Here is a 20,942-nt window from a genome sequence, read left to right as displayed (position 1 = left end):
TTCGAATAATCGAAGTTCGCACAAAGGAATATCGAAGTCTGGCATTTGGTTGGCTCACTTGAATTGGCGCGACATCCGCCGGCGACAGTGGAGGACTTGCCGATCATGGTGAATCTCAAGGGAAGTGGAGGCAAAGGGGGTCAGAAGAAGAAGCCTGGTGACTTCAAGCGCCCAAAGCGAAAGGTCGGGCGGAAGGTCGTACAGTCGAACGTGACGAATGCGTCGATCCAGTCCCGTCGAATCAACATGACCGAACAGAGCATGTTGCAAGACAAGTCGGGCGCGGCCGTGACCCACCGCAACCAAACACTGCAGGATATTCTGTCCAAAGCCTCTCATTACAACGCACACGTTCGCCGCGATGCTATGTTCAGCTTGAAGGAGCTCATTCACATGCATCCGACAACGCTGGTCGCGAACATCGGCGTTGTCTTGGAGCGGATGTTGCAAGCTATGGTGGACGACGAAGCCATCGTGCGCGAGGCGTGCGTGACGACGTGGAAAGAATGTTTCGTCAGCCTTGCGTCGTCCAAGTCGGAGAACGTGATCGTGCCGTTTGCTCAGCTCATCCAGGTGTACTTCTGCAGTGGCTTGACGCACATCAAGCCAAGTGTTCGGGACGACGTATTGCGACACATCAACGCAGTCCTGGATGTGCCTGGTTTTGCTCTGCTCTTTGCCGGAGCACTGAGTTCAGAAGAGTGCGGCCGGCTGCTCGAGAACTTCAAGGATACCATCACGACCAAGGCGACTACGGTCCACGTGAAGAACTCGTACAGTTTGTTTGCGGAGAAGGCTAAAGCAAAGCAAAGCCAGCTTCAGTCGAGTGTGTTGAAAGGCCGGTTCTTCGCCGTCGAAGTTGTTCACAAACTGCTTGAAGCGATGGACAGAGCGACGTCAATCGCTGCAGCCAATGCCGTGACCGACCAGATAGCCTTGGCTTCATGCAAGTCGCTCCTTCTCGTGCCGCGTCAGCAATTAGTTGGATGGAGTCCTCACCGAGAAGCAATCAAAGGGGCTCAGGCATGCAACGACCTGTCCTGGCCCGCGAAAGCGGTGTCGCTACTGTCGCCGTTGCTTGGGTTGTGGATGGAGTGCCACGGAGACAATTCATCTAAATTGTCTCCTACAGTGTTGTCCCACTTGATTTTGATTGTGGAAGCGTCGACGATTATCTTCCGAGCGTCGAAAATGCAAGTGGACGACCCAGCGTTGAAGTCGTTGTCACAGACGTTTTTCAGCGACTTCCCGCGAGCCCCCGCAGATGTCTTGAGCTCGGGTGATACGTCGTCAATGCACGTATGGAGCGCTCTGAATTTGGCCATCGCGCAGTGTGGATGCAATTGTTTATCCGGGTCGAATTCAACAACTATGGACGGCGTGCTCACTCGGTTTGTCCAGTCCGAACTTGAAACCCTCGCCACATCCGATCGACAAATCGCCCAAGGACCGAGCTTGCTCAAAGGTCGGCTGCAGCTCGTCACGTCTTTGCTGGAGAGAGGAGACCGTCCTGAACTACTCGAAGCTTTTACGACGCTGTACATGTGCAGTGTTCCAAACTCGGCCACGTTTCGCGTGTGTTCAGCCTTTGCCCTTCAACATCTAACCCACGTCTTCACGGCTACATCGCGAGGCAAGGTAATCCCATTCGACTTGTTGATTCATAATCTAACCGTTCGTGGTAGATCGAAGCCATGTCCTGGTCCATGATCTCCAAATGGATGGACCGATTTGGGCTGTACATGCTTGCGCTTGTGGACGCAACGACCCACCGCGACATTTTCAACTCCATATTCCGAGTGTCCATGGGTGTATTGTCTCGAATGCCTACCGACGTGGCAGCATCGGAACACATCGAGTCGTGGGCGAATTCGGTCGTTGCGTTCTTTACGCCGTCTACGAGTCCGGTCTGGTTCGGCCACTTGCCGTGGGCGAGTCAGTTGGAGGCCGTGGCTCTATTGCACCACTTGCCAAAATACCCGCCAACGTTTCTGAGGTCACTCGCCACGTGCTGCAAGGCACAGGAAATATCGGTGGACGCAAAGAGCTTCGTCATCGACATCGTATCGGGCCAAGGGTCACTCAATAAATTCGATCGCGGTGCACTTCTCAGCTTTTACATGAGCGCATTGTTTGCAGACGGGAACGACGCGTTGTGCCCGCAAGTGTGCCGATTGCTGAATGCCCTCAACTTTGGACCCACGTTATCTTCCATTCTTGCTCCGACTTTGTCCAAGCAAAGCGTGGAGGGCAATACGCTCGCCTTGCTCATGGCATTTGTGGTTTGCTTGAAGTCGTATGCGTCGGTGAGCGCCAAAACCAGCGCCATGGACAAGCTGCCAACCCCAGAAGTGCTGAAACCGCATCTCATAACGTCACTTGTCCAAGTTCTCGTCGATCCCAAGCTTGACCAATTCATTCCCCACGTCTTTGAAGGCATGCGATATTGCAATGGCGTGTTTTTAGACGTTGCGGCCCGTCTTGCCCATGACGTGAAAACGTCATCCATGTTGCTGCGCATGCTGCGCGAGGCCAGTCTTCGCAAGATCGTCGGATTGTACCATGCCGACTTGACCGACCTCATTGATGGCATTCCTGCGACCGACGAAAAGCGACAGTTGGTCAACGAGCTTAAACTTGTCGTTGTTCATGCGTAACTTAGCTTTTTATGTCATGTCGCCGCGTGCACAGACACCGCCATGATGCCGTGAAGAAGTGTTCGATGCCAAGGACAAGATAAATTGGAAATTTGTGCGGATATGTATAAGCTACGTGTGCAGTGCATTCCGGAGAGCGTAGCACAAGCCGTTGTGCACAGCGTTTACTCCGTGCGTTGTGTCTAGCAGCCGTTCGACCAGATTGACTTCGACTATGGTGCATGGGATTTGTGACGGGGGGGCGTCCGTGTCGGAGTCGTTGGTGCGCAAAACGCCATGCAATCCCGCCATCAAGTCATCGAAGTGCGCTTGCACAGGGCGAGCTTTGTCGTCCTTGTCCTGCAGGATCAGTCGAATGCCGGCGACGCTGGCCTTCAAGGCTTGGATTCGACTTGCGTGCAGGCCCGCCTGTGTGTGGGTTAGCGATGGGGTATTCTTTATTCACTTGGCAGCAGGAGGATCAGCACCTTTCGACTCAAGATGGGCGACTCGGTGAACCGTTGGTCGGTCGCATTCGTGGCTGTTCCGAGCGCAAAGTACAGGACGAGTTCGTTGGCGGGACCGTTGACCCATTGCGCACATATCAATCCACCAGGAATTTCTGGGTCGTCTTTGGGCGGCGCGGTGAGGGACTGGAAGCAATGTTTGGAGTACACTGAATGGTTGTGCAACAAAAACGTGTGCAGCGTCGCCATCGTTTGGTGCATCGCGCTGGACAGTTCTCGGTCGTAGATGACGTCGAGCTCGCGCTGCAACGACATTAGGTACGGCACAATCAAAAACCCCACATGATCTAACGACGCGTTGTTGTTCAACGCCTTTGCCGCGGACAAGATTTCGTGCTGAACGGGGGCTGACAACTTGTCGAGGGCAGTCGCGGTCACGACATGAACTTGTGTCGTGTGCCACAGCACGTGCAGTTGCTCCATGAGGGTGCAAGCCATGACGAGGTAATGGTACGCTGCCTGGGCTTGTTTGTCTTTGTCGTTGCCAGTCGCGTGGTTCGTTTCACCGTAGACTTGGACGAGCTCCATGCACGCCCGATGCATGAGTTTTCGAGGGTGGCGTCCATCTTTGACCCAGATTTGCATGGCGTCGACAAGAAACGGGATGCACTCGTGCGACGTCTTGTCCTGTCGACGCATGACACAGCCACGAAAGTACAGCAGCGTGGCCTTGAGCTTGGGATCGGGAAGCGATACGTGGGCGAGCGCTCGCAGCCCATCCTAGAAGATCATGATGAGATTTTAGTCGTTGTGATCCAGGCAGGTGACCTCAACGTGGGATTGCATGAGCGCAAGAGATGGAGCCGCCATGCCGGTGTCGTGCAAAGCCAGCATGGCAGAGACGACGTGGGCTTTTACAGCGACGTACAGCGCAGTGTGCGGATGATACACATTCACAAGGGCGTGTTGGGAAGGAGTCGAGTGCAGCCCAATCCAACCTATCGCCAACCCATCAAACAATCAGCCGGTATGTTCGTGTGCAGTGTGCACACCGTGTTCCTTCATGATCGCATTCATGACGTCCAGGGCAGCTTGTGTGTACTTCAGACTGGCTAGCAAGGAAGACTCTGGCAAGGTCGACGCAGCCGCCTTGGTGTTTAACATGTAGCTCAGGAGCAAGAGCACTTCCACTCGAGTTGTTGTTGGAGAGAAGGCGTCGTCGTTCTTGAGCCACTCCATCCCGAACTTTTCAGCATCCCCGCGACTTCCTTCTAGCACCAACGCTTGGAAGTGCAGCGCTTGAATTTCCCGTCGAAACTTTGCTTCGTTCGCAGTCTGCGCCTCCTGCGCCGCGATCTGGCACCCTTCAATTGCTGCTTTGACATGGCCCTGCATCAAGTCACACTTGATCCACTGGATGCGGCACCGAAGCCAGAACAGCACGCCCAGGTCACTCGACACACAATCAAAATGAGTGTCGTCCACTGTCGCTTTCGTCGTCTCTCGATACCGCTTCATCGCGGTTTGAAGGTGCGCCCGGGCAGCATCTGCCAGCCCTTCTTGCAGCGCCAGGATCGATTGCGCCAGCATGCACTCGAGGGCAACCTTGGTCTGGTCCACCACGTGAAGTTTCTCTGCAGTCGGCGCACTTCGTCCAGCGTCGGGTTCAGCCACACGGGGTGTGCTCTTTTCTTTCGGAGTCGTGTGGGTATCGTCGCCCTGCGCCGGTGCAATGGCCACACCCGTCGCACTTGCCTAGTCCAAGCGTTGGAGTGCGATGTATTCGCAACGTGGGGCAACGAGATCTACCTGGAGATGGGTCGCAACTTGATTCGCAATACGTTTCAGGGCAATTCCTTGTGGACTCGTGCTTTCGTTTAGTGCCAGCGCCATGATCCATCGCAACACAGACAGCGACAGCAGGTACGCCAATCTCGACCCGAGTTTGCAATCGCTGACCAGTTTTCCGACCGAAAACTCCAACAGCCATTTGTGCAGCGCTTCGTTGGCAGGGTCCCCGATGCGTTTCGATTGCTCCAAGGCCATACTGTGGTGGCTGAGCAAGTCACTCAAGATGCACACGGCTTGGTCCATGTGACCCATTCCAACGCACGCTTCAAACTTCATTCGCTTCGCCTGGGCCTCCCCACGGGTGTCGTGGAAATGGCGACTGGCGAAATACTGCATCCCACACGCCAGAGGCAATGCCTGGGCGAATTTCCCGTTCGTCAACAGCGTTTCAATGGTGGTGGTGGACATGAGGAGGATGCTGGCAGGCTGAATGTATCGTAATGGTTTGCTGGCCAAAGACGCAAAGTCCGGGTAAATCGTGTAGTTGGAAAACGTGTGGAGTTCATCGACGTTGGGGTGCTGCAATGCACATGTGAAGAGCTTGCAAAACGCCGCGCTGCTCATGAGGGCATACTCAAGCCGCTGGTTGAGGTTGTCGTGGAGAGAAATCCACGCCAGCTTGCCCAGCATGTTGCAGCACATGATGATGACCCACATGTTGTCGCCGTCGATGCGTAAGGTAGCCTCCGGAACAATTGAGCGCCAGTTTGTCGTGGCGGCCAACGCTCCAAATACAGCATCGATGCCGTCGTTCCATGACTTGGCGGCGCCAGGGATGTCGCCCTCGCCAAAGAGATAATCCCCTTGCTCTTGTAGGACCTGCACCAGGAGCAGGGTCGCGCGCTTTTGGCGACACAGCGAGATGGTGCTTTTAAACCCGGCCAGGATATCCTTTGCCTTGTCATGGCACAGGTACTGTTTCGTCACGGCTTTTTGCGTTCGGTGGAGGACTTGCAAACACATATTTTTGGACCGGGTTGCGTGTTCGAGCCAGGTCTTGACCTGGACAAGTTGGCGCTGCAGTGTCATTTGATACGCGATCAAGTCCCTCAGCTTGATTTCCTTGAGCTCTCGTTCCTCTCGGAAGTTGCGTTCTTCTTCCGTGATCACTTCGTGCACAACCAGTCGGCTTTTCTTCTTCTTCTTCTTTGCCTGGAGCTCTTCAAAAGTCTTGACGTACTGACTCAAGTCGTCAGTTGCTGTAGCAACCGCCACGCGTTGCCCATCGCACCGTTGGCTCTGCGCGTATACGACCCACGGCAGCACTTGGTCGGAGTGCTCGCTCCCAGTCAAATCGTAAACACGCTTGCCCAGAAGCACCAGGCGCTCCCATTCCCCCGCCGTGCACAACACCTACAGCGCCGTCCGCACATCAGGGCAGCCACACCTCATGGCCATACATACCTGAATCGCGTACGTGACAAACTTGACCGCCCACGGGATGTCGATGTCGACAGGGATGGAACCGACCTGGACAGGTGGAGCATTCGAAGCGCGCTCGTCCATGTCATTGATGACAGTGGATCGATAGATCACGTTGGCGTCGTCAAATGCAACGTTGTTGCTCAGCATGTCCAACATGTCCATGAACCGCATGGACAAGATGTAGAGGGATCGCCAATCGTAGTGGTTTTGGAAAGATGCCGGCGACAGCCACTTGGCCCACAGCATGTTCCATACGGTTTGCACACACGCTTGCAAGTTGGTCCACGCACGGGCATGATAGAAGAACTGGCTTGCGGTGGTCAAGTTGGTCAAGGCGCCTTCCACTTTTGGATCGTGCTCCGCTTTCGGAGGGTCGGTTGAAACTAGCGGTGGCGTGGCAAAGTACTGCCACGAGATATCGTGGTCGGGCCCTTCCAATGGATTCCCGACGGTGGCTGCGTTCAGTCCAGCATGCTACATTTCATTTCAGTGGCCCCTCGTCGAAAATGGATGGAGAATACCAGAGTAAGGCCCATGAGGTAGAAATATTCGCCGCTCCACAAGTAAACGTCACGATTGCAAACGTCGATGGGCTTGGGAATGTCTGTTTGCTCGCTCTTGGGTTCGTCGATGACTGCATCGGGTCCATGAGGGGTCGGTGGACTCGCTTCGACGTGAAGGTGGCCCGCTCCAAGTTCATGGAGCACGTGGTTTGCTTCGGGACTTAGCTCGAGGGATGAGTGCCAACGGAGGTCCTTCAACGAGTCGCCAACGTTTCGCTCGCCGTTGGCCATCCCCAACTTGATGACTCGACACATAAACGCCATGAAGCTCTTGTGACCTACACAAGTACTGAACAACCCACTGCAGACGGAAGATGGTGTTGCTACCGGCGAAATGGGATTTCAACTCGGCAATTGCTTTCGTCGCCGAGACGTTGGTCCATTGCAACACATCTTCGATTCGAGTTTGGTTTCCGTTGAGAGGCTTGTCGTCCCGCGGCGTCGTCTTTTTTGGCCCTTTGTCGCCTTCGGATCCATCACCGTGTTGGTCGGGCTTCAAGTCGACTGCAGCGCTCCACGTGCGCGAGAGGAAGATCGCATCGCGCAACGCAGCAGCTTCTTTGCAAGGCACGTGAAACGGGGCAACCATGAAATTGTATGGCGCCGCAGCGAGTCTCAGCTTCAAAGCAATTTGCGCGACTTTGTCTTCCTTGGAGGCTGTCGCGATCCTGAGGACTTCGTAGCTGGCACACATGTACACTTCGTAGATGGAGTCGTCCCACTGGTCTGTTGGAACGAGTTGAAGGCTCTACGAGCGCCACGTGAGGCACACTTTGCCATTTCGAGCGAAACGGACCTGAACCAACAAACACATCGCCTGGAGCAACAGGCGTCCCGTTTGGACATGGCGCAACATCGGGACCATCAATTGGTACATTTTGTGCGAAATGGTGCAGATGAAGTCGCTTTGGTCTGTCAAGCATGCAACTTCCAGGCATATCATGCACTTGCCAATGGCTTCCGTCACTTGGGCTTTGTAGACCGCGGTGTAGACAACGGGACGTCCGATGTTGGTGGGTGAGTCTGGCGGGTGGTCGACTTCAGCATCGATGAGGATCAACATGGTTGTGAAAAACATGTGCACGACCTAACAGAAACTAGTCACGACATCGTGGAGGCTTCGACAAGGCGCACCTGCATCGGGTATTGCATGATGACGCCCGAGGCGGTCTGTTTCTTTGCCCTGTAAATCCTAAGCGCGTGCGAAAACAGTGGGCTACAGCGCCACTTGTCCCGATTTGCACCGTCCAACGACACAAACTCCGTGTACACCGTGGCCGCTGCCTTGGTTGCGATGGCTCTGCACAAGCTTACATTACACCGACAACTGTGCAAAATCGCACGTACATGTGGTTCAAGTTGGCAGCTTCCTTGGCCAGAATGCCGTAGCACATGGTCAGGACCAGCGGATTCAACGTGAGGATGGGAGCCGATGTCGCGCCAATTCCTTCGACAACTTGATCATGGGCATCGTAGGCGGCCACTGCAAACACGTAGCTCTCGTTGGGCAGGAGCCCTGATACCGTCGCCTACCAGGAAATTTCAATTCCCAAACTTGGGGCACTTCAACGAACCAAAGTTGGACGGGATGTCGGGACTCGGATGGTTCCCGTTCCCGGGAACTCCATGTTGTTGAGAGATACGTCCGTGCCTGCGCCAGTTCCCTTTCCAAACACGCAATAGTATGCAATGTGGACTCCACGTGGATTGTACGGCACAATTTCAATCGTGACAAAGGTTGAGCCCCGCGACACAAGCAGCGGCGCTCGAGGCTTGGAGTGCATGGGGGTGCTTTGGGATTGCACCGGTCTGGCACCTGCAACCTGCCCGTCGTGCTTTTGAATGTGATCGAAGCAAGTCAAGGCTTCCTGCAGCAACCTTTCTTCATCGCTTGCGCCTGTGCATGACGTCAGTGACGATGAATGTCCAAAAATACTTACTTTTGGCTTTGAATCGAGCGAGTTGGATGGCCAAGATGCCACGCAGGTAGCCGTTTTGATTGCATTCGAAGCGGAGGCGCTTGGCGACGGTCACCAACGTCATGGCACTCCTTGCTTTGGCAACTTGCAGCTCCATGCCATACAAGCGAAATGCAATTTCGGTTTGGATGGATGCGACCATCCATCCCAGCTTGGCTTGTTGAAACATTGTACCTTGAATTAGGGGAGATGGGTGCTTGATATCTTCGCCGGCAATCGGCGCCGCGTTGATGGCAGAATGACTGAGTAGAGCCAGGCCCTGTGGCGTGTCGACGGAGGCATCGTGAACATCGACACTGACCATGGCGTCACGAGCAGCCGACATGACATCTTGCGCAACTCGAAGAATTTGAATCGCTAATCTTGGTTGGGTCAGTAGGTCGAGGAGGTTGGCCAAATGGAGCGCCAAAGTTCCTCGCCACACGATGTCGTCGAATTGCAGTTCATGAGATGATACATGGAGTGCCATCAGAACTCGCGAGGCGTCCCGGGCTAAGTGTGCGTTCCATTCTTGATCCTGGCGAGTCTTGCTCAACGACTCGAGCATTGGTTCAGCAAAGTCGTGCCAAATAAAGAGCATGATTTCGACGAGCACATCGTGCCTCAACTCACACATCTCGCGGATCTCGCATGCTTGTCGCAGGTGCGAAACCACGCTGAACAAGCGAAACCGGTCGCTTGCATTTTCAAGCAGCTCGTAAACTGCAAAGAGGAGGTCCACTTCGGTTGCGTCCACTGCACTCGTCGTGGGGTCCAGTTGAGGTTTCGTTGCGTGGTACATCTCAACGAACAAGGGCCACTTGCGAAAGCGGAAGAGCAGCTTGAGGGTGCAAATGTGCAATCCATCGGTGAACTTCGTGTCTGCTGCCAGGGACGACGCGTACGTGGCGATGCCGTCCGTGTCAGAGGTGGTCAGAGCAAAAGGTGGCTTCACTTCAAACTTGCGGAGGAGATTGAGACTCGATTGAGGTTTCCACAGCTTGTCGAGGCTAGCTAAGATGACCAAGAGGCGAGATTCGGAGTTCGGAAAGGCAACTTGAATTTCGTCTTTCGACAGCGAGATCAAAATTTGACCGGGATGAGCTGAAGTCGAGGTTGGGCTCGCCCCCAACGCAGCTGGTGAAGGGGCCGTAGCAGTCGCTTTGATGAGTTTTTGAATCACGAACCGGGACCTCTGAAGCTTGTCATCAGCTTGCTTGAGGACTCGGATTGTTGAGTCTGAAACCGGTGGGTCGAGCTCTACTTCTCGTCGTAACTGTGCTACGCGAGACACGCCGTGGTCAATGGCGAGAAGAGCAGATTTCCACAGGCGTTCTCGCTGGGTAGGATGCTTCCTGGCCAGCGCTGCACATCTCTTAGACCTTTCAAGCGCATGGATTGAAAATGCATACCGTCGTAGCATTCGGCGACAGTCACGTAGATGTGGCATCGCCACAGACAATACTTCAGAGTGCAAAGCTGAATGACGGAATCGAGAACCAAGGCGGCCAACTTGATGAATGGCAGCATGGCTGCTTCAAACCCGAGAGTTTTCATTGGTGTGCACACCCCCATGATGTGAGTTGTGCCATTTAGGACGTGCGCGACGAATTTCGCATGATTGACACTGTTGTCTTGGACTTTTGGGTCCAGGGCCAGCTGCACTGCTAGGCACAGCGTCTTCTCCATGGCGTGGAGGACGTCAACTAGTTCTCGGAGTGTGGAAGGGTACGCGATGCATGGATCAGCAGCCTTGAGTAATCGAACGCGGCTCAGAGCGTGCGCATACGCCGCGCGAATGTATATTTCATGATCTTGGTATTGTCGTTTGGTGGACCCTTCAAACAACGTGATTGCTGCATGGAAAAACGCCATGCTGGCGGTGCATTCTTGAAGCTGAAAGAAGGCATCGCCAAACTGCACTAGTAGCTCCAGAGCCGACGAAAACGACAGCTGCTCACGCACGCGGCGCTTCAAATGCTGCAGCTTATGGCAAGTCACACCAAAGCAGCCAACTTCGCACTGGATCTGCCCACCAGCGTCCATCTCACTGTCGCCAAGCTTACGACTCTTTGCTTCTCGTATGGTTGAAACAATATCCGCGATTTCGTTTCGAAAGTTGAGCACGAGAACGCTTTCATCGGTGTCGCCACCGTTCATGGTGTCGTTCCCAAAGAGATCCAACCCTGTGCCCCCTCGCAGCACGACGTTTCGGCATGCACTGCACTGAATTTGTTGATGTAGAAAAATATTGCCCATCTTGATATTGGATCAACATGTTTTTCGGATTTATTGAATCAATATATATACTCGACAATATATTATATACTAAGTATTTAATATATTGTCGAGCAGGGCGATTGCGTACCATCAATATTTGTTTATTCATATATGTAATTGCGAGCGACGTACCTTGTCCATGAGCTACCTCGACTGGAGCAACAACCGATGCAGTTCGCAGTGGCAGACGCCAAGAATCATTAACCTCCTCATGTTCAACCTGTTCTCGTCTGCAATCGTGGAAGCGTTGTTTTACTGACTAATTCGACTGATACGCTACAGCGCCTTGTGGTAACAAGATGCCATCCGAGTCCCTGCGGTTTACAATACTACGTAGTAGTTACTCTTGTTTTTCCTCTTGAACGTGACGAGCTGCAGGAAGGTAGGCAAGGCATCCACAAGCCCCGATTTCTCGACAGCATTCCAAAGGTAGTGGTACGCTTCGTTAAGTTAGAATGAAAGCATTCTCCATCAACATCCTAGGAATGTCGACGATGTCTGTCAACTGTTTCATGCTGCTAAAGCGTGCATGGGCCATGGGCAGTCACATTTCCTCTCAACAAATGTCGTCTTGTTAAAGTGATATCCGACAGACAATGAGCGGGATGGTCTAGTACTACTACGCCAACAACAGTACTAATTTTACTAGAAGTCACATCTGGTTTCTGTGGCGCATCCACGCCGCCAAATCAGCCGCGGGCAACGTGATGTCGTCGCCTCGAGGAGACAAGCTGCCATCAGGATGGACACGTGTCGATAGCAAGAGCCGTCCTGGGGAGTACTACTACTTGAACAAGAAGTCTGGAGAAAAAACGTGGAAACTCGCAGACATTGTATCCAAGGAGTCCAGCAAGCGCAAGCGATCAGCCGACGAATGCAGTGGCCCCAACAAAAAGCACAGCGAGTCCCAGGTCCAAGTGATGCATTTACTTGTAAAACACGTTGAGAGTAGGCGCCCGGCGTCATGGAGACAAGACCCAATCACGCGCAGCAAAGAGGTGGCACGGTCACGTTTAGAAGGTCTCAGAGACCAAATCCTTCTTGCTGGAAAGAATCAAGACAACCCGAACGCGTTGAAAGAAAAGTTCCAAGAGCTTGCCACTACCGAAAGTGACTGCAGCAGTGCGAAGCGCGGCGGGGACCTGGGCAAGTTTGGCAAGGGGAAGATGCAGCCGTCATTTGAGAAAGCATCGTTCGCCCTTCGTGTCGGTGAACTCAGCGACATTGTGGAGAGCGATAGTGGACTTCACATCATATTACGTACTAAGTAGTCGTGCGGAAGTCGCTGAATGCAGAACGCTCGCTCTCTTGGAGCTTTTTGTCTGCGATCACAGGGGACATTGTGAACAGAACTATGTTACTACAATGCAAATATTTGAGAAAGCGGGTCGGCGGGGGTCAGCACCGACACACAAGGCTCGAACGCGAGTGCCACGTGTTGCTTTTCTCTGCGTTTGGCCGCTTCTTCGATCAAACTGGCGTACGAAATGTCGATATCTGACGACAGATCCACCATTTGGGTTCGCAGCTTCTCCTGTAGTACAGCAGTCAATCATTTAGAAGCCAGCAGCACTAGGGGCAATCTTACTTCAAACATCTTGGCCTTCGTCGACACTCCAGCATGGTAGTGTTGCTTGAGGCTGAACAGCTCCCACAACGAGCTTTTCAGCGCATGGCACTCGAGCGGGTCGTTCGTTTCGTTGTCAAACGGGTCCTGGCCACCCGACAGTTCAACGCGCGTGGTGTTCTTGGAGATTTCCTTGGCGGCAGCGTCGATTTGATTTTTCATCTTGAGCATTTCTCGCTTCTCAGCAGCTACAACCAACGGGGATCTATCTCTGCATGCAACAATGTAAAAAAAAGTACCTCGGTCGGCCACGGACTGCGTCGTCGTGCGATGGATGAGCTGCAGACACTCCTTGTGGCGCAGCACCAAGTTGTACACACATGGAATAATGAACAGAATGGCGCCGGGCTCAGCTGTCAGCGTCAGTCGAGACAACCTAAAGCAAAATGTCAGTTTGAGATGTTCTGTGAGTTTCGTACCGTTTCGCAAAGGCAGCGATGAGGTACGCAGGCAAGTTGGTCGACGACAAGAACATGGCCAAGAGCTTGAAAAATCGTTTCCTGCGGAAGAACTCTTCAACTCGTGTGCCGTTCATATGCAGGAGGGTGGTCGAACCTGTACTTTGATCGCAGGAGCGCCTCGTCTGCCACAAGTGCGTACAATTTCGTAAAGAAAGCGGGGTAGTCGAAGTTGTACTGCTGGATGAGCACGAACAGACTGTTGAGAGCCAGGAGACTTGTGATGCCGCCCACGTTGTACGAATCGGTGAGGAAGTCCGCCAAAAGCAATGGATCTGCCAGATGTGGCATGACTTTGTCGGGGAGGTTGGCCAGCACGAGTTTGTACGATTCCTACCAACGTCTTGCATGAGAATTCGCGATGGGTTCAGAATGTGTTGTGTACTGTCGGCAACGGGTGCTTCAACAGGCCAATCCAGCACGTACTAAACACGCGCTGGTGCTCGCGCAAGTCGTAGCCTGGTGGATCGGCCTTCAACTTCTTCTGGCTTTTTGAAGACTCGGAGAGCGATCGTTTGTTGTTGGATTTCACCGTGGACACTGCGTTGCTGTCTGACGCGTCTTCGATGGGCGCAACGTCTTTTCTTGGTGGAGCAAGAAATGCCATCACGTCTTCTTCCGAAACGGGGAGCTTGACCTGACGAACATCATGACTACCATGCCAAGAACCTCTTCGTACCGATTCAAGGATCGCGAGGCTGTTCTTGACGACCCGCGGCCCCACTTTCTTGGTCTCGAACAACTGGGTCAGGTTTTTGAGCTATAATCATCGTGAGATCATCATGGTGAGATCATCGTGCGATCGCGAATTGCTTTAGGTACCGTAAAATATTGCACATCGGTAAACGCGTTCAAGTACTCGCCTTGAAACACGCTTAAGAGCTCGCCTTTGATGTCTGAAGTGGACACGAGCTGGCGCACGACGCGAACGAACGTTTCGTTTCCAAATGCTGTGTCGCTCTGGAATCCTTTGTATGTGCCCTGTTGGGCCACAATTTCCATGGCAGTGCGGAGAGCGGTCACCTACTGAATGGTCACGAATACCCTCATGTGCAAGGCAAAACTAGCACCTGAAGTGTTGCGTCATCGTGTGTGATCCATTCAATCACGGATGACAGGAACGACACGTATTGCTCCCACAGCCACTTGCAGTACGTAGTTAGCGGGTCCGCGTCTTCGACGTGGGAAGGCACTGAGGACATCGACGTAGTAAGGTTCAACGAGCAGAATAGCGCGAATTAGTTACCCTTGAGTTCCCCTTTTTCGGCAAAGTATAGGAACAAGCGTCGAAGTGACTGCACTGACGCAATGGCGGCAGCTCTGTCGTTACTGTTCATGGTTTCCAAGATTATCAACAGCTCTGCGCCTCTCTGTTAGGTCATCCACCACCAAAGAAAAGCCCTACCGTTGGCATTTTTGGGGTCCTCTTTGATTTTGGCCTCCAAGTGCTTCACATCGACGGCGCTCGTGGACGGACTCATGGCGCGGCAATCACTGCAACGAATTGATGTATGGGGATTGGCCCTGCCTGCAAATGATTGGTGCTCCAAACAATCCAATTACGGTAATTAGTGTATTTATCGTAAATAGTGTCCAAATTTGGCCAACCCAACAATGAACAGGTCACACTAATATTGCTATGGTGCAATATTGTAGTTTTGATGCAAAAGGCCTATGAGACAAAAGTGCTCCCCATTAAGGTGAGATATTGATCACGACGCCATTTGGCCGATAATTCTTCGCACGCTACCGAGTGCCCACCGCCCGCCCTCCCGCCGCTTACGACCTCCTGCAACACTCGATATGGAGCTCTCCGAATGGATCCACACGACCCATGTGCCCATTATTCTCTTGAACGCATCAGATGAAGCCCAGCGGATTTGCAGGAAGAACGGAGGTCTTTCAGTCGAGCAATTGCTGAATGGATTCGGAGTCTTTACGCACGCCGACACGCCAGTGCGAACGATTAACGGCCACATCAGGTTACCCGAGATGCGTCTACGGTTCATAAGTACCTCGAGGTTCAAGCCGTCGTCGTCTGAAGAAACAGCCGTCAGGTTGAACCATGTCGTGTCGACCTCGGCAACGGCATTGACAGCAGGCAACAACCTGCCGTTGGTCCTTGACCCTGTCCAGACGGAGGCTGACGTTCCGTATTTCTTGCGTTCCATTGGAGGGACTGCCGCAGACTCGATGCCATGGTATGGTTCGTTCAAACACGAAGTCATGGAGAGTTTCCAGTGCGACGACACAAGCATGATGTATCACCCCCACGCGTTGATGCTTGTCGTGTCATCCACGGAGGCCGACCCTCGCCATGCATTTCACCAACTCGGGCTCAGCGAACGGCTTCCACAGGTATTTCAAGATGGGCTGTACGACATGAACTTGCCCAAGTACTACCTCGTCCTTCACGACACTTGCGAAACGCAGCACACGTCGATTGATCCCGCCGCGATCTATCGCAACCTAAATATCCCCCCTACCTCCGGTGGCGTTGTTCGCATCAATTCCCTGTCGACCCCAGTCTTGAACGACGTGTGGAGCAACCATCCGTACGTGCGCAGTCTGTCGCCTTCGTCGCCAGACCTGCCGTATGGATGTTTTCTGTCGGACGAAGATCGCTTGGCGCTGCGCACGATGGTATGGGAATTTGGCGTCAAGTTTGTTCTCCCAGCCATCGAGTCCAAGATGTTTGCATTGAATGAAACAGTGGCAGCCGTTCGAAAAGGCGTTCGCAACGCGCTCAAGGCGTGGTGGCGCAAGCCCAAGGAGACAGCGAACCGCGCGTCCGTCTACCTGTACCGGTTTGATTCGATCGAGTCCAACATGCGACTTTTGGCTGATATCGCGTTCCTCATCCGGGACTACGACTTGGCGTACAACATGTACCGTCTTGTTCGCGACGACTACAAGAACGACAAGGCCATGCTGCACTGCGCCCACGCAAACGAATCCATCGCACTCTGTCTGTACATGATGAAAGGGTCGGCAGCAGATATTCACCACGCATTGGAGACGACGGCAGGCATTTACTCCCGACTGCAAGTGGCCAACTCCCAACTGTCCCTCGTGCGCCACTCGGCCCGTACCACGATCATTTCGAGCGAGATATTTATGCACATCTTCCGTCAGAATACCAACTCGGAGCACATGGATTCTGCATCAGCGGCCCTTATTCGAGGTTCCAGCGCGACTGACCCCAAGTACTCTGGCCTCGGTATTTGCTCGGCTGTATTCCTCGAACGTGCCGCTTTTTGCGACTTGCTTGCTCGCAACACGAAGTTCCGCAAGTACGGATTTCGCATGGTGATGGCAGGGCATGTTTACTCGATGATGGGCTACGAGCCGCATGCGGCCCGGTGTTATTCGTGTGCTCGGGCTATTTACGCCAACACGAGGTGGTACCAGGTGGACGATCACATTACTGGAACGTTGGCCAGACAACTTTGCGGGCTGACCCTTCCCCAGCAAGCCATTGCGCTGCTGTTGACGCGAATCGGGTCTGGTCGCCACTCGAAAGGACAGCAGTTGACGCTCCTGGCCGAGTTTTACGACATGGTTTCGGAATACTTGAAAGACCACAGCGCTCTCGGGATTCCTGATTTTCAAGTTATCGAGGCGGGCGAATCCAAGGTGCTACTGATCAAGGCGCTGGTGATCCCGGCGATACAGGACCAGTCCGTGCTTGTGTTTGCCCCAGACAACGCATTCGAATTGGCGGCTCCTGTAGAGAAGGACGACTGGAAGCAAGTCGAGTTTACACTGATGAAAGAAGAACGTATTGAGCATCTGGCGACGTCTGGAGAGAAGGACTGGTTGGAGTTGGCCCTGTCGCCGCCAGGGTTGCTGCAGCTGCCCCTTCGCGGTGGCAAGAAAAAGGGCGAGGGGAAGCCCAAATCGTACATGCTTGGCGAAACCGTGTATGTCGAGTTCCACGTCAAGAACCCGCTTGCGTGCGACGTTGTGCTCAAGCAACTGCACCTGTTTGGCACGTTTCAAGACGCGGACGAGTTTCCCTCGTCGCAGAACTCGTTTGTGACGGCGGAGTTTCAGGATATTACACTCGCGCCACACGCTGAAGAAGTCGTCCGTTTGACCTTCGTTGCCCACCACGTCGGTCTCGTCCGCATCAGCGGAGTGCGGTGGGCATTGAACGCCAACGTCCACGGCGAGCATGTGTTTCACTTGCCCGGTATATTACTGCAGGATTCGTTGACAAATCGTGCCACACGTGCTCGTGCCCCGAACTCTACTCTGACGTGCGACATCAAACCCCCGATGCCGTGGCTCGGGGTGTCGCTCACCAAGGACAATAAGAAATTGCCTTGGCCACTGGTCTGTTTGGAAGGCGAAATCATGACCCTCGACCTCGAGCTGGTCAACAAGGGGACCCACGCACTGTCCAACTTGACCATGGTGTGCTCGAGTTGGCAGTACGTTGTTGAAGGACCAAACAACAATGTTGTCGGAGCCACGGGGCACGTCAAGACGTTGCCGACTTTGACGCTGCAACCGGGGGAATCGAAATCGTTCAAAGTGCACTGCAGCAGCCGCACGATCGGGACCGAGACCGTCCGCTTTCTGTTTCGATATAGCAACATGGACAATTCATATCATCGGTTCGTCCCCCTGGCATTTGGAATCGAGGTCATGAAGTGCTTGCAAGTGACTCATACGATCCATCCGAGCTACGACAACATCAAAGAATATGTTCTTGCGCTGTCGGTACGTGCCTTACGTGTCCTTTCGTACCTTCAAGCCTGGCATAGGTTCACAATGGCCGCAAAGATGGGACAAAGGAGCCAACACCTTCGATGTCTATCTTGTCGCTGACGTCATGGAGCTCGTACTGGAAGATTCAGCCATTCCAGCCTACACTTGACGCTGCTGTCCACCGCCCACCGTCTGTGCTGCAGTGGCAAGAATCAAGCACATTTTATTTTCGCGTGACTCAACGAGACGATGGTGAAGTCAGCAGCACAATTCCTCTCCACGTCGATGCATCCCCACCAACGCATCCGTTTGGGGACTTTCTTTGCCTCGACAATTCGTCGTCGAGGATAGCAGCAGCAAAGAACGCCAGAAACGCAGCAGCCGGGTCCAAAGCATCCCATTCGAGCCTCATGCGCTCCATTCAAAGTGTCCGTCGTGAAAACAAAGACCAAACGAAACAACACCATGCCAACACGCAAGGTGGTGTCGTGCAACGCGTGAAACCCACGTCGGCGAACGCATTGGTGTCGTCGGAGGTATGGCTGTTCCGTTGCCATTCTCGGGACTTTATCTTGCTCTCACGTTAGACGGATTTGCATTTGGCGGTGCACTGGGCAGGCACTGGTGTTGTCGTGAACGGGATGCAGACAAAGCGCTGCGTGGGCCAAACAAACCTCCTCAACATTCAGATTCGTTCGAGTTACACCGCAACGTCCAATGTTTGCCCGCTCACGATGACCTTGTCGTATCCACCTCGATTTTCGCTGGAGGGCACCATCGGCGTTGATGTGACGCTCCATATTCAAAACAGCGCGTCGCCATCATCTCCGGGCATTACGTTCACGCTGGAAATGCTCGCCCCGGATGAAGAACATCCAAGCATTCGAAGCTCGAGCTCATCGAGCCAGCAGACGTGCCCCCGGGTATTTTGGTCAGGATGCACCCGCCAAACGTTTTGGAACGTCCAGCCCAACGCCGGCGTCGAACTCAACTTGACCGCGTGTTTCGTGTCCCCTGGAATTTACGACCTGAATCGCTTTCGATTCATTGTGGCACGCCAGGACAATCAAAAGCCGCTGACTGTGTTCTTTCCTGTCGAGTACTTGGTTCAAGTAACATCAGGTTAATGCACTTGGGCTAATGTTTCGTTTTTTTGCGAATGACATCATATCCTACGATCGCGTAAGAAGCGGAAGTCGGTGGAGTTTCAAGTCAAACACACGACGCTGCACGACGGTGGACATGGCCAGGATTCAAGTCGGCAAGGTGTTGGCACCGAGGTACGGAAATCATTCCCCGTGGTGCAGCTCAACCATTTTTTCTGGAAGACTAACGTTAGTTTTTAAAGAGTACAAATTCTCTCGACGAGATATGACAGCATTTATTATGTATATGAGAGATATGACAGCATTTATATCCAAAGTTGTGTTTGAATCAACAGTCCGCAAGGGGGCATCGAGGGACCTGCGGCTCCCTCTTCAAAACTAACAACTCTATCACAGAGGCCACGTCTGTTTAAAGTTTTGCGGCACTTTTGATCCTTGCAATACCGTAGTTGATTTGTTAAGAGGGAGCTTCAAAAACCTCCATAACTGAAATCTTTCATCCATTAAGTCTAACAGGAACCTTGGTGGAGAAAATACCTCACAAGAACAATTAAGAATGTATTTTGAGAGGCAAAATTGACATTCAAGTGCGCGCGAAGTTTCCTCGGCTCAACTGCAATGGCGGGGATACCAGAACAACCTGTCCATCATCGCAAGGCCACTGGTCGTCCATCCATCAAAAACCAATCTCGCAAGGAGCTGACCTACAAAATCAACTCCTTCTCAATTGAGAAGGAGTTGATTTGTGGCGTTAGTGTCGTAGGCTTTGCCGAGGTTGTGAAAGCCGCTGGACTTGTCAAGGAAGCGGTCCAAGCAGCTATGGACGATTGTGGACGCTCGAGGGAGACGCAAAAGCCACGGAGGCGCCTTCCACGAGCCCGAGCCATGCCTCGCAGTTTGGCGTTTGGTGACAATACGACAAGCCACGTGGTCGGTGTTGGGGATATGAGGCATGTGGGCGGCTTTCCAATGAGCCAACCGGGCCAACTGTGAGGAACAGAAGATGAGTCGAGTCTGTTGACGAGTTTTGGGTTCGTGAAAATCTTCCGCAAGGAGTTTTGCTGACGGAATAGGCCCACAACGGACAAAGACCAGACTGTCGATTCTCCCTTCCCACCCATCGTTTTGGTGCTCGGATTCAACAAGTCTAGGTACTTGTTGAGAATGCAGTTGAAATCGCCGCCCACCACATGAAGGAAGCGTGGGAGGGAAATCTCGGGGCAGTGCGTCGAAGAAACGCGCACGCTCGGTCCACGTCGCTGGCGCATACACATTGTGAAGGACAAGAGTCGCCGCGCCGAGTGTACAGTGGATCTGAACATAGTGGCCACGAAGGATAGGGCTATCATGTGCCTTTTCCACCGCATTCTTCAACGGCGAGTTGGAGAGTTGCCAAACCACCCGTGCGGGTGAAGTGAGCTCCAGGGGATAGAGAGGAGGCTCAAAGAACACAACACCTACGTGGTTGGTCAAACGTTGCCACTGGTAGGACTCCTTGTCTTGTAAACTTGGAGCCCGGAAACGCGTTTCTTGGACAAACGTGATGTCGTGGGTGCACGAAAGATTTTGGAGGATGTACCGATGGCTGTTGGGGAAGACGTTGATGTTGATGGAGATGATTTGTGGGTCCCAATACACGAGTTCAAAAGGAAGGCAGGAAAGTGGTCGTGATTCATAGGTAACGAGTGCGGATAAATGACTTGGGTGGTGGGGGGTAGTGGGAGGTGTAGAGCCTACAGCATTACGCGGAGGCTTGGAGGTCTTCCCACGCGGTGGCTTGGATGGAGTGCATCGCATCGTCGCACAGAGAGTCGAGGTTGGTGGAGTGGTCCATGACCGTTTCCACCAAGAACTC

General features: G+C 53.3%; 5 protein-coding genes across 6 annotated transcripts; 3 read left to right on the top strand and 2 right to left on the bottom strand.

Moving 5' to 3' along the window:
• Positions 1–53: 53 nt before the first annotated feature.
• Positions 54–11,121, bottom strand: H310_02847 (hypothetical protein). Its single transcript, XM_008866515.1, has 14 exons — positions 10,313–11,121; positions 8,883–10,265; positions 8,517–8,839; positions 8,290–8,471; positions 8,077–8,242; positions 7,739–8,029; positions 7,270–7,690; positions 6,901–7,220; positions 6,359–6,853; positions 4,913–6,307; positions 4,156–4,858; positions 3,932–4,101; positions 3,125–3,883; positions 54–3,065 (listed from the first exon to the last, which is right to left on the bottom strand). The coding sequence occupies exons 1-14, from the start codon at positions 11,058–11,060 to the stop codon at positions 2,769–2,771; spliced, it is 7,653 nt and encodes a 2,550-aa protein (XP_008864737.1). The 5' UTR covers positions 11,061–11,121; the 3' UTR covers positions 54–2,768.
• On the top strand, positions 57–2,771 carry H310_02848 (hypothetical protein). Its single transcript, XM_008866516.1, has 2 exons — positions 57–1,638; positions 1,686–2,771. The coding sequence occupies exons 1-2, from the start codon at positions 106–108 to the stop codon at positions 2,655–2,657; spliced, it is 2,505 nt and encodes an 834-aa protein (XP_008864738.1). The 5' UTR covers positions 57–105; the 3' UTR covers positions 2,658–2,771.
• Positions 11,122–11,825: 704 nt separating the features above from the next.
• H310_02846 (hypothetical protein) lies at positions 11,826–12,563 on the top strand. Its single transcript, XM_008866514.1, has one exon. The coding sequence runs from the start codon at positions 11,888–11,890 to the stop codon at positions 12,449–12,451; it is 564 nt and encodes a 187-aa protein (XP_008864736.1). The 5' UTR covers positions 11,826–11,887; the 3' UTR covers positions 12,452–12,563.
• H310_02845 (hypothetical protein) lies at positions 12,541–14,746 on the bottom strand (the record flags this gene model as incomplete). Its single annotated transcript, XM_008866513.1, has 11 exons — positions 12,541–12,714; positions 12,769–12,995; positions 13,047–13,183; positions 13,227–13,307; positions 13,363–13,598; positions 13,651–13,902; positions 13,945–14,025; positions 14,088–14,288; positions 14,336–14,457; positions 14,512–14,625; positions 14,671–14,746. The coding sequence occupies 11 exons, from the start codon at positions 14,744–14,746 to the stop codon at positions 12,541–12,543; spliced, it is 1,701 nt and encodes a 566-aa protein (XP_008864735.1).
• Positions 14,747–15,003: 257 nt separating this feature from the next.
• H310_02844 lies at positions 15,004–19,136 on the top strand. Of its 2 annotated transcripts, XM_008866511.1 has the most exons (3): positions 15,004–17,993; positions 18,038–18,517; positions 18,569–19,136. In XM_008866511.1, exons 1-3 carry the CDS (start codon positions 15,069–15,071, stop codon positions 19,106–19,108), a joined length of 3,945 nt encoding a protein of 1,314 aa, XP_008864733.1. In that variant the 5' UTR covers positions 15,004–15,068; the 3' UTR covers positions 19,109–19,136. The 2 variants fall into 2 exon arrangements, with proteins under 2 accessions (XP_008864733.1, XP_008864734.1); XM_008866512.1 differs by having other exon boundaries at positions 18,038–19,136.
• The last annotated feature ends 1,806 nt before the right edge of the window (positions 19,137–20,942 follow it).

The sequence above is a fragment of the Aphanomyces invadans genome, assembly GCF_000520115.1.
Source record: "Aphanomyces invadans strain NJM9701 unplaced genomic scaffold supercont1.4, whole genome shotgun sequence".
Classification (NCBI taxonomy): domain Eukaryota; phylum Oomycota; class Saprolegniomycetes; order Saprolegniales; family Verrucalvaceae; genus Aphanomyces; species Aphanomyces invadans.
Note: the sequence above shows the minus strand (reverse complement) of the source record. Positions and strands in the feature narration are given on the sequence as shown.